The 16,302-nt window shown below is 43.2% G+C and overlaps 1 protein-coding gene across 6 annotated transcripts in view; it reads left to right on the top strand.

Moving 5' to 3' along the window:
- SIDT1 (SID1 transmembrane family member 1) overlaps positions 1-14,641 on the top strand; it is an 84,327-nt gene extending 69,686 nt beyond the window's left edge. For 4 of the 6 annotated variants that reach the window (XM_065876960.1, XM_065876959.1, XM_065876957.1 and 1 more), the window contains 7 exons: positions 1,321-1,335; positions 2,231-2,307; positions 5,436-5,482; positions 9,844-9,949; positions 10,034-10,144; positions 11,342-11,455; positions 14,579-14,641. In XM_065876960.1, the coding sequence (XP_065733032.1) occupies positions 1,321-1,335; positions 2,231-2,307; positions 5,436-5,482; positions 9,844-9,949; positions 10,034-10,144; positions 11,342-11,455; positions 14,579-14,641 (533 nt within the window). Of the gene's footprint in view, positions 1-1,320; positions 1,336-2,227; positions 2,308-5,435; positions 5,483-9,843; positions 9,950-10,033; positions 10,145-11,341; positions 11,456-14,578 lie in introns of all 6 variants that reach the window. The other 2 variants (XM_065876956.1, XM_065876958.1) reach the window with 2 other exon arrangements.
- The last annotated feature ends 1,661 nt before the right edge of the window (positions 14,642-16,302 follow it).

Raw genomic sequence — 16,302 nt, 5'->3', positions numbered from 1 at the left:
GCACTGTTCCTCTGGGTTTTGCAAGTTGGAAAAATAAACTTGAATACAGATATATGTAATGGTAGTGACCATTAACACATAGAGGAGCTTTTAATATGTTTATACCACCTTGGCCCCATGCAACTTTGCAATACTGAATTAATTTACCTTTTTAAAAAAGGAGAAATTGAATGTAGTCTATTATAACCATGTACTAGTTTGTCAGGGTCCCAACAGGAAAAAGCTATCACATACAAAGACAAAAGATTTATTCACAGAGGGACTCTTCATAGGACAGGGGTGGGGTGGGGAAGAATGAAAGGGGTAGCACAGTAACCTGGGGTTAGTAGCAGAGAAGCTTTTACTACCCACAAGCCCAAAAGGGCATAGAGGAAGTGGTTACCAAAACATGGAAGGAGGTCATCATGGAGAGAAAGTCACCTTCCTCCATGAGCGTGGAGCAGTGACCTTTGGCTAACAGACAGGCAACCTCACAGGCAAGGCACCAGGCAGATAGTACTCTGGGCTCACTCTCCTTCCTCTGTCCCTCCAGTCTCCTGCTGGCATTTCTCATTGTCCAAATCCAAGGGGAGCGAGGGAACCCATTGAGTGGTCCCTGCAGTCAGCCTCCCCGGGCGTGGTGAGGACAGAGAGACATGGCAGGTGAGTCTGGAGGGGCAAAGGGAAGATAACCTTCACACAACTTAACCCAACATTTAAAATTTCTGTACCTAGGGAGTCTCCCCCAAGTGGTTACGGATTTACCAAAGTCAAAAGGAAAACATTGTGACAATTGCATCTACCTTTAGTCCAAAGGCAGGAAGTCGGGATAGTGGACAGTGGTTCAAGCAACACCAACCTCTCTGCCCGTTCCATAAGCTGCCTTTGCTTTCTCAAATCACAGACTCCTTTCTCTGGGGCCCTCGGGCCACACAGGAAAATTAATGTGGACACGAGGAAAGGCAGTAGCAATGAGGCAGAGCATTTCATAAGCAGGACAGAAAACTGCAGAGCTACTTGCCCAGATCACCGTCGTGCCTCTTGTTTCCCGAAAAGGACCACAGGCAGAGGATGGATTATAAGTTGCAAGTGGTGCACAAAAGTACACAGGGAGAGAGGAAAGTCTGATTCACGCTTTGAAGAATAGTGAACTTCTGAACGTTTGAGACAGGCAGAAGGAGTCTGTGTTCTTTACGAGAAGACATTACTTTTGTAATCAGAAAACAAAATTAAAGTCATCTGTTTCGAGAGAAAAATAAAATGACCAGTAGTTTACCTGTTTGGCTACCTTCTTACAAATCTTTTTTTCTCTCCTCAATTCTCTGCTTCCCACTGATTCAGATGTGTCTGACACAGGTAACGTTCAGCCACCCTCCCCAGGGTTTTCTACATTGTTTCCTTAACAAAGCAACCTGCCTGACTGACCTGCCAACTCTGTTTTCTGAACACTTCTTCCAGATTGGGCAGGATTTGGTGGGCAGGGGGTTTGGAGAGAGGCTCAGAGGCAGGGATGCACCCCAACCCAGCCCGCAACGCGCCTCTTCTGGGCTAGTGCATGGACACGCCCGCGCCCCCACCCCACAGTGTAGCTAGTCTAGTGAACGCCGCTTAAATTGACCCCAGGGGTAGCCTTGAAGAGGAACAGCAGCACAGCAGAGCTGGGGTCCACCCTTACTGAAATGCTCACTTCGGGAAGACCCCAGCCTCGCCCTGACCCTGCTCATATAACAATCATCATACGTACAGGCTTCCTGAACATGCTTGGTAGACCCCACTGTCCCCTGGTCCAATTCTTACTGACTTATAACCACACTGAGAAACACAGATTCGAATTTTTACAAGCTAAGATTTCCCATGGTCTAGAGAGAGCAGATGTTTTAAGGTGACTTTTGAGAGTCCCCATACATCTCTGCTGTAATGAAAACACTAAACCATCAACAGAGGGAAACTTAGCTGAAGGAGACCATAGGAGGGTTGGCCAGCCCCCCAAATGGTTTGCGAGTGCTTGCTCCTTGTGTCCATCTTGCCTGCCTTTCTGCGGGATGCTGCATGGATAGAGCACACCTGCCACGAAAGCCCAGGAAGCTGTGGGTGGCGTTTTTTAAAGCAAACATTTATTGCTGACCTATTAGGGACAAAGCATGGCTTTTATGAGGTGACATCATCCTGGCCGCAAAAGCTTGGGCCAAAGGGGAGTGTTGTGGATTATCTCTGATCAAGCCTTCTCACCATGCGATTGTGTCATCAGCAGATTTGGGAATTTTCCGACGGGCCGCTATGGTGTTCTACACAGACTGCATCCAGCAGTGCAGCCGGCCTCTCTATATGGTAAGTGTGTGTTCCTGCGTGCCTTGGCCTTCTCCCAGACAACAGGAGGACAGCAGGAGGGGCAGGCTCGGGGTAGTCACACAAGGCTCCCCAAACCAAGAGGGCCAGATGGCCTAGCGTGGCTGAAGTCCAGTTAGTGAGGGAAGAGGCATCTTGCTTCCCCTTCTCACTCTTAAAAGACACGCTGGGACGGTTCCTTTTTTGTACATGAAAAATTGCTAGTATAGAAAGAACATATGTATGTATATACACACACAAAACTATTAAAGTGATGATTGCTGGAGGAGGGAGGATCAAGATAGGGTGTCCCTATAAATAATCATCCAAAGAGGTATATTATTTCACTTATGAAAGTGAAGAGAGGGCACAATTAATAATGATACCTGGACTGTCCCAAGCAAACTAGGGACATACGATCACTCCAATCACTTTCATTAGGAACTTTCCACATTATACATTTGTTTGCTTTTTATACATTGTTTGACTTTTACAATGAGCACGAATGCTTTTTCAAAATTATAGCTATTGCTTGATGGCAGAAATACACTTTTAAAAATTCTACCGTATGGTTTTCAATATATTACACATTTCTACACCGAGCGGAGGGATCAGTGTAGTTTCTACACTGAGCTGGGATCAGCCCTGCTCCCAGCTGCCTGGGCTTGCTGGCCAGTGACCTTGGGAAGGCTACATACCTCCTCTGAGCCACTGCCCCAACCTTTACCCCGTGCTGTGATCATAACTAGTGATGCCGTTTGGGCCTGGCACACAGGCATTCACTAAATTCCTGCTGATAGTTTATAATCAGAAGGATTTTTACATAAAGGAGCCTGGGAATGTTTTAAGCCCGGTAGAGCTTGGGCAGGAGCTATAGGCACTAAAAATTGAATTGAAGCTGGAGGGTTTTACTCAGGGGAGAACTTAAAAAAAGCCCATTAGGACCTGTGAGTATTAGGAGAGATAAGAATGCCTCAGCTGTGAACCATAAGGGGAAATTTGTGTTTCTGGTGTTTTTTACATTAATTGATGCAGGCTGTCTTTGTTTTTTTAAACAGACTATTTTTAGGGCATTTTAAGAGTTTTTAGTTTTTTTAGGTTCACCGAAAAATTGAGAAGAAAATACAGAGATTTCCCGTATGCCCCTCTGCCACACAGACACAGCTTCCCCATATCAACACCCTCACCAGAGAGGTGCATTTGCTAGTCAGTGAACCTATGTTAACACATCATAATCACTCAAAGTCTATACTTTACATTACAATTCACTCCTGGTGTTGTACATTCTATGGTTTTCTTGACGAGTTTGTGATGACATATATTCATCATTATAGTATCAAAGAAGGTAGTTTTCTTGCCCTAAAAATCCTCTGTGCTCCACCTATTCTTTCCACCTGCCCCTCCTCCCCAACCCCTGGCAGCCACTGATCTTTTTTAGTGTCTCCTTAGTCTTACCTTTTCCAGAACGTCATATCGTTGGAATAATATAGTATGCAGCCTTTCCAGATTGGCTGAAATAATATGCACTTATGTTTTCTCCATGTTTTTTCATGGCTTGCTAGCTCATTTCTTTTTTTTTTTTTTTTTGGTACGTGGGCCTCTCACTGCTGTGGCCTCTCCCATTGCGGAGCACAGGCTCCGGACGCGCAGGCTCAGCAGCCATGGCTCACGGGCCCAGCCGCTCCGCTGCATGTGGGATCTTACCGGACCGGGTCACGAACCCGTGTCCCCTGCATCGGCAGGCGGACTCTCAACCACTGCGCCACCAGGGAAGCCCTCATTTCTTTTTAGTCCTGACTAATATTCCACTGTCTGGATGTGCTACAGTTTATTTATCCGTTCACCTGTTGAAGGACATCTTGGTTGCTTCCAAGTTTTGGCAATTATGAATAAAGCTGCTATAAAATTTTGTGGGCAGGTTTTTGTATAGGCATGTTTTCAGCTCCTTTGGGTAAGTACCAAGGAGCACAACTGCTGGATCATACGGTAAAAGTATGTTTAGTTTTCTAGGAAACTGCCAACCAAACTGCCTTCCGAAATGGTTGGACCATTCTGCGTTCCCACCAGCCACGAGTGAGAGTTCCACATCCTCACGAGCAACTGGTGTTGTTAGTGTTTTGGATTTTGGCTTTTCTAATAGGTGAATTCGTTTTTTTAAAAGGAAGATATTTCCTTCAAATATAATGGATCACCCACAAAGAGAATCACTTCTTTTAAACAGATGAGTGGCCATGCAAATTAAAGTATAATTAGATAGTACCTAACAGTTGTAAGTAGTAGGCAAAGGAGCAGGAATGGATTGTGAATAAATTTCTATCAGAGTAACTGTCCTTTGAGACGGACCTTACCTCTCTATTTTCTCCCCTACCAATAACTTTAATCTTTTTTAAAATTTTTATTTATTTATTTTTTTGCGGTATGCGGGTCTCTCACTGTTGTGGCCTCTCCCGTTGAGGAGCACAGGCTCTGGACGCACAGGCTCAGCTACCATGGCTCACGGGCCCAGCCACTCCGCTGCATGTGGGATCTTCCCTGACCGGGTCACGAACCCGTGTCTCCTGCATCGACAGGCGGACTCTCAACCACTGCGTCACCTGGGAAGCCCCAATAACTTTAATCTTAATAAGGCCATGTGTTTAGAAACCAGGAGCCTGGGAGCTGCAGGACCTCCTTGGAGCCAGAATAATGAAACTAATTCCAGGTGCATCCCAAGAGCTGCCTTAGGGCCCACCAGTTAACACAACCCAGGGAAAGAGTCCTTGGTTACAGAACAGTGGTGGCAGAATTCTTTTAACTACTGAGTAATCAGCACATACCACCAGCCTTCCCGCCAAGAGGTGGGCCCAGGCACCCAGCTCCTTTAAAAACTGGGGGGAAAACAGCAAGACTTCTGCTTTATTCACCAGGCTTTCTTTTACAGGGACGAGGTCACGTGTGTTTGCAGTCAGAGGCTTTGCCATTTAGTCCTCGTAGAGGACTTTCCAGTCATAGGCACAGCTCTCTTAAAACTACAGAAAAATTGTTTCCACCAAGGCAATTGTTTTCCCATAATTGATGCTTCCCCTATGGTAAGTTTTTTAAAAAGCAGTATGTGCGGCCCCTCATTTGATGTTTTCTTTCCTCCTTTCCAGGACAGAATGGTATTGCTCATCGTGGGGAATCTGGTTAACTGGTCCTTGTAAGTAGTCTTAGGAAAACACGTTTTTCTCTTTATTAATTTCTCTGTAACACCGTGGTTTAGCTTTCCTTGGCTGTCAATTTTATAAAGAAGTCTTAAATTAAGGAGAGCATAGGACTGTGCTTGTTCTAGTGACTTGAAAGAAAGCTATTTTTCGTCCTGCAAAGAATGCACTAGGAAGCTCTTGTGTACCAATAGTTGCCTCCCTTAAAGCAATGAGTTCAACACACTGATGCCTTGAGCTCATTTGTTCAACAAGACAAACATCAAATTTGCTATATCTAGGTGGATAAATTAGATTAGATATACATGCATATACACACATACACACATATATATAAAGAGAGACTACTTATACCAGAAGCAGCAAAAATGCAACAGTTTTAAACTCTTTTTAGAACTTTCCATAAAGGCTACCCAGTAGGCATTTCTCTTTCTTACTAGGGGTGTGTGTGTGTGTGTGTGTGTGTGTGTGTGTGTGTGTGTGTCTTTCTCATTTCGTTCTTTCCCTCCAGGTCTCAATCTTCTTACTCTGCCTATATCATTTTTCTTCCTTTTCTTTTCCCTCATTATCACCTTGGTCTTGTTTCCTCAAATGACCTCTAAGTAGAACAGCGCAACAGAAGTACAATTATGCTAGCTGTATTTTATGTATCTATTTTTTGCAACTTATTCTTAACTTACAAATGTGAATGAGTGAGATGTTTTATTGATCCCTCAAAAAATAAGTATGTTGAGCTGCTTTTATTAGTGGTTCTTAGCTGATGTGCTCCTCTGGGTCAGTGACCTTTGATAGAAAGGTGACACCCTACTCCTCCTCCCTTTAAGATACCAGATGCAGGGCTTCCCTGGTGGCGCAGTGGTTGAGAGTCCGCCTGCCGATGCAGGGAACACGGGTTCATGTCCCGGTCCGGGAAGATCCCACACGCCGCGGAGCGGCTGGGCCCGTGAGCTATGGCCGCTGAGCCTGCGCGTCTGGAGCCTGTGCTCCGCAACGGGAGAGGCCACAGCAGTGAGAGGCCCGCGTATCGAAAAAAAAAAAAAAAGAGATGCAAAGAAATAAGCACACCATCAGGGAAAGCCAGAATCAAGTCATGAGAATTTGAATCTTATTTCAGGGCCACATGCTTCTGGAAGAAACTTCCCACAATATTGTTGCCCCAGGGTTTACCTTGGGGAAGGTCCATACCTGTGAAGGACTGTCCTTTACTCAGGGACACGTCAGGATGGATGATTCTTGGCCGTGGTCACCTGCGATGCTCTCTCGGCCACCCTTTTAGGGAAGACCCCACAGTCCTGGCGACTCTGTAAGACAGGATGGAGGGTGTTGATAGGAGATACGATACTGAACAACTGATGATAGTGTCTGCAGGGTCAGAATCACCTAGCTTGTCCCTGCCTCTAGTAGAACTAAAATCAGACCCAAGTCTACAATCAGATTTAACAATCAATGGAAAGATATCCCATGCTCTTGGATTGGAAGAATTAATGTTGTTAAAATGGCCATACTACCCAAATCAATCTACAGATTTAATGTGATCCCTATCAAATTACCCATGACATTTTTCACAGAACTAGAATAATCCTAAAATTCATATGGAACCATAAAATACCCAGAACTGCCAAAGCAATCCTGAGGAAAAAGAACAAAGCAGGAGGCATAACCCTCCCAGACTTCAGACAATACTACAAAGTTACAGCAATCAAAACAGTGGGGTACTGGCACAAAAACAGACATATGAATCAACGGAACAGAACAGAGAGCCCAGAAATAAACCCACACACCTACGGTCAATCAATCTTTGACAAAGGAGGCAAAAATATACAATGGGTAAAAGACAGTCTCTCAGTAAGTGGTGTTGGGAAAGCTGGATAGCCACATGTAAATCAATGAAGTTAGAACACATCCTCACACCATACACAAACATAAACTGAAAATGGCTTAAAGACTTAAACATAAGATATGACACCATAAAACTCCTAGAAAAGATTATAGGCAAAACATTCTCTGGTATAAATCATACCAAAGTTTCTTAGGTCAGTCTCCCAAGGCAATAGAAATAAAAACAAAAATAAACAAATGGGACCTAATCAAACTTACAAGCTTTTGCACAGCAAGAGAAACCATAAACAAAAAGACAACCTATGGAATGGGAGAAAATATTTGCAAACAATGTGACCCAAAAGGGCTTAATTTCCAAAGTATATAAACAGCTCGTACAACTCAATAACAAAAAGACAACTCAATCAAAAAATGGGCAGAAGACCTAAATAGACTTTTCTCCAAAGAAGACATACTGATGGCCAATAGGCACATGAAAAGGTGCTCAGCATCACTAGTTATTAGAGAAATGCAAATCAAAACTACCTCACAATGGTCAGAATGGCCATAATTAAAACGTCTACAAATAAGTAATGCTAGAGAGGGTATGGAGAAAAGTGAACCCTCTACACTGTTGGTGGGAATGTAAGTTGGTTCAGCCACTATGGAAAACTGTATGGAGGTTCCTCAGAAAACTAAAAATAGAATTACTGTATGATCCAGCAATCCCACTCCTGGGCATATATCCAGAGAAAACTATAAATCAAAAAGATACATGCACCCCAATGTTCATAGAAGCACTACTCACAATAGCCAAGACATGGAAACAATCTAAATGTTTATTGACAGATGAATAAATAAAGAAGTTGTGGTACATATATACAATGGAATACTACTCAGCCAGAAAAACTGAAATAATGCCATTTGCAGCAATATGGATACAACTAGAGATTATCATACTAAGTAAGTCAGTCAGAAAGAGGAAGACAAATATCATATGATATCACTTACATGTGGAATCTAAAATATGGCACAAATGGACCTATTCACGAAACAGAAACAGATTCACAGACATAGAGAACTGGCTTGTAGTTGCCAAGTATAGGGGGGCGGGGGAGGGATGGACTGGGAGTTTGGGGTTAGTAGATGCAAACTATTACATACAGAATGGATAAACAACAAGGTCATACTGTATAGCACAGGGAACTATACTCAATACCCTGGGACAAATCATAATGGACAAGAATATTAAAAAGAATGTATAGATGTGTATAACTGAGTCACTTTGCTGTACAGAAGAAATTAACATAACATTGTAAATCAACTATACTTCAATAAAAAATAAATTTTTAAAAAAATGAACAAAAACACTCCATTAATAACAGCTTTCCACTTGAAATACTTAGGAATAAACTTTGAGAGATGTATGGGATCTTTCTGCAGAAAATTTAATTACCTTATCAGGAGAGATAGAAGAAAACTTAGCTAAATGAAGAAAGATGGCATGCCCTGGGTGAGAAGATTAACTATTGTAAAGATAACAATTCTCAAGTTAATGTGTAAATTTAGAATTAGAAATGGAATGAAGTTAATAGGATTTTATTCTGAAATTATTTACCTAGTTAGACAAAATTGTCAAAGGTCTCTGCAAAAGGTTAACCGGAGAAAGGAGGGGCAGAGGACAGCCCAGCATTATTCAACGGAACTTTCTGGAATGATGTGTTTATTAGCCACGTGTGGTTATTGAGCACTTGAAACGTGGTGTGACTGAGGAAATGAATTTTCAATTTTTTTTAATTTTTATTAATTTTTATTTAAATAGCCACATGTGGTTACCACATTGGATAGTGCAAGCTAGCCTAACCTTTGTTAGAACATATTATAAAACATATTATAAAACAACAATAACACGATGAGCCACTGCTCCAAAACTAGAAATTATAAATTAGTGAATCAGGATGAAGAGGCCAGAAATCCAACTATATATATATGTGCATGGTGTGTCTGTATTAAACACAAGCTTTCAAAACCAGGAGATAGGAAAGGGCTATATAATAAAGACTTTTGTTAGAACGGAATAGAAATTTGGAGCAAAATTAAGGCCAAACCCCAACCAAAATAAACTTTAGTATTAATTTAGACAGCTAGCAAAAATTTGGTAATGTGTGTCAAGCCAAGTATTGAGAAAATTCTGTCTAGTAATCTATTCTAACCATCTTAAATGCAAAAAGAAAACGAAAGCACAATATGTCTGAAGGTATTTATTGTTGCAGTTTTTAATAATAGTGCACAACTGAAGGACAAAGAGAAAACTCTTCATTTCCACTAGAGAGGTAGGATGATTGCTTATGGTACATCCACTGATAGGAACCTCACAATCGTTAAAAATGAATGTTCTGAGGAAGACGTAATGAATTGAAAGTTACTTACAACATTTTTAAATTCCCCTCCCACCAGAAATGGGGGTGTGGGAGTGAAAAAGCCAATAATGTTACAAGTCCACCTTCATAGCTACAAAATAATTCCTCTGTGTGCTCAGTGCCCTCTTTGGACTGATCTATCGACCCAGGGACTTTGCCTCCTACATGCTGGGCATCTTCATCTGTAACCTGCTGCTCTACCTGGCCTTTTACGTCATCATGAAGGTAAGAGTGGCGGCTGGGAGCCGGGCACCGCGGGCCCTCCTTGGGTGATGCGTGCAGCTTGGCAGCAGCGCTTCTCACCCACAGCTTCGCAGCTCCGAGAAGATCCTCCTGATCCCGCTCTTCTGCATCGTTGCCACCGCTGCGGTGTGGGCCGCTGCCTTGTATTTCTTCTTCCAGAATCTCAGCAGCTGGGAGGTAAGAGGGCAGTTTTCTTTTCCAGGATGACATTCTCTCTCCATCTTGCCTTTCTGACCTTCCTACCTCCCTCTCTTCATGTGTTTGTTGCTGTTTATCTTTTTTATGTTCTCTGACATGAATGCTTTCTCTAAAGGGGATGGTTTTCAATATCCACACGTGACTGCTCAATAAATGGCACGTCATCATTATAAGGGTGGCACCTCTTAAAAACCAAGCTCTACCAACACTGCAAACGTGATCTTCATTATGTGTTCCCAGTGGATGTTTAATACGTACAGGAACCTTGCTTAGTGTATCTTCTCCACCTTATCATAGTCACCATAAACAAATAGACAGGTGCAGGTGTTTATAAATCCATTTCACAGATAGGAAAGCTGAGGCCTAGGAAACTGGTGATGTATCTGAGGCACAGAACAGGGAAGAAGTCTTAGCTCTCCATCACCATAATCACCACAGGCAACTTTAGAACACTTTTATCACCCCAGGAAAAAACCTGCATCCCTTAGCAGTCAATCACCATTTCTCCCTAACCCCTTAGCCTTAGGCAATCACCAATCTATCTTTTGTCTCTACAGATCTACCTATTCTGGACATTTCATATCAATGGAATCACATTACATGTGGTCTTTGGCTTCTCTTCCTAATGGTTCCTAGGTCCACCCATGTGTAGATGTTATCAGTACTTCATGTTTTTATTGCTGAATATTCCATTGTATGGATATACCTCATTTTATCTACCCATTCAGCAGTCTATCGACATTTAAGTTGTTTCCACTTCTTGGCTTTTATGAATGCTGCTGCTGTGAACAACTGTGGTCAAGTTTTGTGTGGACGTATGTTTTCTTGGAAGCTAACTTTTTTTTTTTTTTTTTTTTTTTTTTTGCGGTACGCGGGCCTCTCATTGTTGTGGCCTCTCCCACTGCGGAGCACAGGCTCCGGACGCGCAGGCTCAGCGGCCATGGCTCACGGGCCCAGCCGCTCCGCAGCATGTGGGATCTTCCCGGACCGGGGCACGAACCCGTGTTCCCTGCATCGGCAGGCGGACTCTCAACCACTGCGCCACCAGGGAAGTCCGGAAGCTAACTTTTTGACCCAGGCATCTAGTAGTGACTTTTTAGGTTTCTGGATACTCAGCCCTCTAAGAAGTTGAACTGTGGGAATGCCCCCACTACATCCTGCCTCACCTTCTTCCAGGGAACGCCAGCCGAATCCCGAGAGAAGAATCGAGAGTGTATCCTGCTGGATTTCTTTGATGACCATGACATCTGGCACTTCCTCTCTGCTACTGCCCTGTTTTTCTCATTCTTGGTGAGTTTATAAAAACTTTTTTCATTTCTTCTTGCTTTACATCCTGTACCCCTTTTTTTCTCTTCCCCTCTTTCTTACATCCCCTTTTGTATTTTTAATTTCCCTTTCCAAGTCTTCATTATAATTCAATGTACAGAATTTCTTTTTTACACTGTATCCTTAGGTTAGATCTTTATTTTCATTCTCCTTTTACTCTTCAATACTTTAAGACACAGAGTGATAAAATAATTTTCCTTCAGTTGTGCAATGTTTGGACTGAATCGTTGATTAGAACTCACATGCCCAAATCCCCCGGGAACCACTTTTGGCATTGGCTATAATCTCAGCCACACTAGGTTATTCCTTCTTGTGCTATACTCACATTCCTCCCCCTCTTCCAGTCTCACTGCATGTCTTACAAACATTTCACAAGTTCTTGGAGTGGCTCAGGATAGCAGGCAGGCCTCTTTTTGCCTTCTAACCAGTCTCTTCCAAATCTCTCCTGTAGTCCCTCCATTTTTTGCCCAAACACCTTTCCAGAAGCCATGCATATTATAACAACCCAGGAGGAGAACTCCCAGCCTACTTCCATCTTAATTTTGACTTTTCCAAAATAAAAGCCCATGGTGCCTGTACACAAGGTCATTTAACAAATAACACTGGGTTGGCCAAAAAGTGCCTTCAGTTTTTAAGTAAAAATAAAGGACATTTTTCATTTTCCCTGAGAACTTTATTGAACAACGTATTCACCCTTTTGTTCCACTACCTTCTGCCACTTTTCAGGCAACTTCATAATTCCATCTTCCCAAAACTTTTTATCTTTTTGAGCAAAGAACTGTTCCAGGTGCCTTTTAGAGTCTTCCAGGGAATTGAATTTTTTTCCATTAAGAGAATTTTGTAAAGACCAAAATAAATGGAAATCCGAAGGTGCAAAGTCTGCTGAATACAGCAGATGAATCAGAACTTCCCAGCCAAGCTGTAATAGTTTTTGCCTGGTCATCAAAGAAACATGTGGTCTTGTGTTATCTTGATGGAAGATGATGCATTTTCTGTTGACTAATTCTGGATGCTTTTCGTCGAGTGCTGCTTTCAGTTGGTCTGATTGGGAGCAGAACTGGTTGGAATTAATCATTTGGTTTTCTGGAATTAGCTCATGATAGAGGACTCCCTTCCAATCCCACCATATACACAGCATCACCTTCTTTGGATGAAGACCGACCTTTGGTGTGGTCGGTGGTGGTTCATTTCGCTTGCCCCACAGTCTCTTCCATTCCACTTTATTGTACAGTATCCACTTTTCGTTGCCTGTCACAATTTGTTTTAAAAACGGAACTTTTTATGTTTGTTTTTTATTTTTGGCCGTGTTGGGTCTTTGTTGCTGTGCACGGGCTTTCTCTAGTTGTGGCGAGCGGGGGCTACTCTTTGTTGCAGTGCACGAGCTTCTCATTGCAGTGGCTTCTCTTGTTGTGGAGCATGGGCTCTAGGTGCACGGGCTTCAGTAGTTGTGGCGCGCAGGCTCAGTAGTTGTGGCGCACAGGCTTAGTTGCTCTGAGGCATGTGGGATCTTCCCAGTCCAGGGATCAAACCCGTGTCCCCTGCATTAGCAGGCAGATTCTTAACCACTGCACCACCAGGGAAGCCCAAAACCAGAACGTTTTCATTACGTTTAAGTAGAGAATCACATGCGGAAATACAGTCAAGAAGGTTTTTTTCACTTAACTCAATGTGAAACCCAAACATCAAAGTGATTCACATAACCAAGCTGGTGCAAATGATTTTCAGCGCTTGATTTAGATATTTTGAGTATGTCGGCTATCTCCCGTGTGGTATAACGTTGATCGTTCTCGATTAATGTCTCGATTTGATCGCTATCAACTTCAATTGGTCTACCCGACTGTGGAGCATCGTCCAGCGAGAATTCTCCAGCACAAAACTTCACAAACCACTTTTGACATGTTCAATCAGTCACAGCACCTTCTCCATACACTGCACAAATCTTTTTTTTGCGTTTCAGTTGTTTTTACCTTTCTTGAAATAATAAAGCATAATATGCCAAAAATGTTGTTTTTCTTCCATCTTCAATATTAAAATGGCTACACAAAAACTCGCCAATTTTGATAGGTCTCTTTTTAAATGCACGCTGATAGGACAGCTGTCACACACAATCTAACAAAATTGTTCCAAATGAAGTTTGGACAACTAAGTGCTACTAGGGCCATCTCACGGAAAAACCCGAACGAACCTTTTGGCCAGCCCAATATTAGGCCTCCTGGTTTCACGCTGCCCACTTACTTTAGTCTTCTCCATGTAACCTCAAGAGTGGAGCAGGGCTACCCCCTTGTGGCCAGTTGGGGAAGTTTAACCAGTCTGTATAAACATCATTCCTGAAGGCTTTTATCTTTGATAGTCACCTTCTCTAGAGAGACAGAGACAACAAAAGTAGAGCTAAGGGTTCCATGTGGAGAGAGTGATGGTAGAGGAAACTAAAAATGGAGGATTAGGGTACAATTCTTATATGGCAATATTCTATGCAACAAGATTTCATTCCGTTTAGGTCCCGACCCAAATGTCCCCTCCTAAGTGGTAATGATGTCCCTGGCCACCCAATGAAAAACAAAATTTTATACATATACAACTGAATCACTTTGCTGTATGCCTGAAACTATCACAACATTGTTAACCAACTATACTCCAATATAAAATAAAAATACAAAATTTAGAAAAATAAAATTTTAACCAAAAAATTTTTTTTACCTCGCCCCATCCCATACTTCCTATATCCCCACCACAGTTTAATTATTATTCTTAGTACATATTACTAGCTAACGTACTTGACTTTGCTCATGCGTTTACTTCATGTCTGAAGCCCTCTCTCAAATGTAAGCCCCACCAGGGTAGGGATTTTTGTCTCTTTTGTTCTAAGCCATATCTCTAGCACGTGGAATAGCACTTAATAGACCCTTGATAAATATTTGAATTAATAAATGAACTATGTAATTATGACAAGTGCCTGTTAAGAACACGGTGTTGCAGAAAGCTGCAGAAGACATGAAAACAAATAAGGGCACTTGTGAGTCTTTGGGAGAAAATAGGGATTTATTGCAACTGTGGGTTCCTCTCATTTCTCTGCCTCTATCATTTCAGGTTTTGTTAACCCTGGATGATGACCTGGATGTGGTTCGGAGAGACCAGATCCCTGTCTTTTAAGCCTCCAGCATGGAGAGCAGGGAGAGAGAGCAACCAATCTTGGTGCTGTTTCATGAAAAATACAGGGACTGCAGCAAAATAACCACTGCCAAATGCTCCACTCACCCTCTGTTGGGTTGGCTCTGTACACATTCCCGCAGGGAGGAGAGGAGATACAGGGGGACCCAAACCTGCAAGAAGGGAAGCAGAAGGGAGGCGGCAACTGTGGACAGAGTCAAGCCCTTCAGAGTCGAAAAACACCCACCATCCCCTTCTGTCACTACTCTGAGTTAGACATGGACAAAAGCTGCATCGAAGTTGACCTTGGGACCACTCCCACCCTCACCTGATATTCGCCAGCCATGGGGAGACCATGCTGCTCTCCACCCTCCAGCTGCCTCCCCGCCCAGAAACTCCAGGGTGGCCCCCATGCACCTCTGTAACATCTGCTGCTCTAGACATCCCAAAACACCAGCCCACTTCTCCGAAGTCCTGGAATGATGTGATTCCTTAGAGTCTGGTAGAGGGGTGGCCCCAAGGCCCTACCCAACTGGGATAGATGTTTTGTAGCACCAGCTCGTCACCTCCACCAAAGGAATGCTGTACGCTTCCCCCAGGTTCCTGACCGCGTTAGGAGGACTCTTACATCAGGCTGGGTCACCCGTTCCTGGCAGGTAACTGTCCCTGAGACCAAGGTGTGGGTGCTTCCCTGTTCCTTGGTGTCTTCATCTCACCGCTGTGTGTTGACCCCCTGACTCAGGCTCTACCTTCTTGGGAAGGCCACTTCTCCACAGACCAGCTCCAAGGCGGAAGGGGAAATGGGGAAACTCTTCCAGCAGCAGGAGGCACCAGAGGAATGACCGACAGCACTAGGAGACTGGTGACATCAGCATCAAGCACTCAGGCCTCACATTAAGGACTTGGGCTCCTGGAGTACATTCAGCGACGGCAATTAAGCCTCCAAGTCAAATAGCTCCATTCTGTGCCTGCATCACCCTTGGGGAAGAAATAAGTGTTCTAAGCAGGGGCACTGCTCTCGGGCTCCTGTACAACCGGCCAAGCCCCTCCTCTGCTGCTTTATGCCGATCAGGGGCTTTAGACTTTCTCCTGAGTTTCTCTGGAGGCCAGTCTCAGGGTGAACACATCTCACTCCTCCTCTCCAGTTGCAAAGAGCTCAGCCGGTTTGGGGGCGGGGCGGTTGTCTCTCTGACACACCTGATTCACATTCACTCCTCAGGATGGTATTGAAACACTCAGTGTCCCACTTCACTCTCTCACTGTCCAGCAGCTCTGCCCCCAGGAAGTCCCATTTTGACCAAACTCCTGTATTACCTGCGATATGACGTCATCAGAAAATTTACATGCAAATGTGCATACACAGATATATTTGCCTGTGAAATTGAAGTCACCTTCTCACCTCTGCTTTCTTGATCCTTCATTAGAAGGATCCTTCATTCTTTTTAAAATATATATATATAATTTTCTCTAAAATAATGTTCAAAAACACATTTTGGAAGTTTGAATGGCAAACTTTCCCTGATTTTAAGAACACAAAGATGCTTTCAATGAAACATTATGATTTTTTTTCTAAAATGCCCCCAGATTCATAATTGGTGTTGTTATTCTTTATTCCTTAAAGATTGTTGGCTTCCATAGGCCATATGAAGGCCACCTATTAAATG

This window comes from Phocoena phocoena, chromosome 4 (assembly GCF_963924675.1).
Source record: "Phocoena phocoena chromosome 4, mPhoPho1.1, whole genome shotgun sequence".
NCBI lineage: Eukaryota > Metazoa > Chordata > Mammalia > Artiodactyla > Phocoenidae > Phocoena > Phocoena phocoena.
Note: the sequence above shows the minus strand (reverse complement) of the source record. Positions and strands in the feature narration are given on the sequence as shown.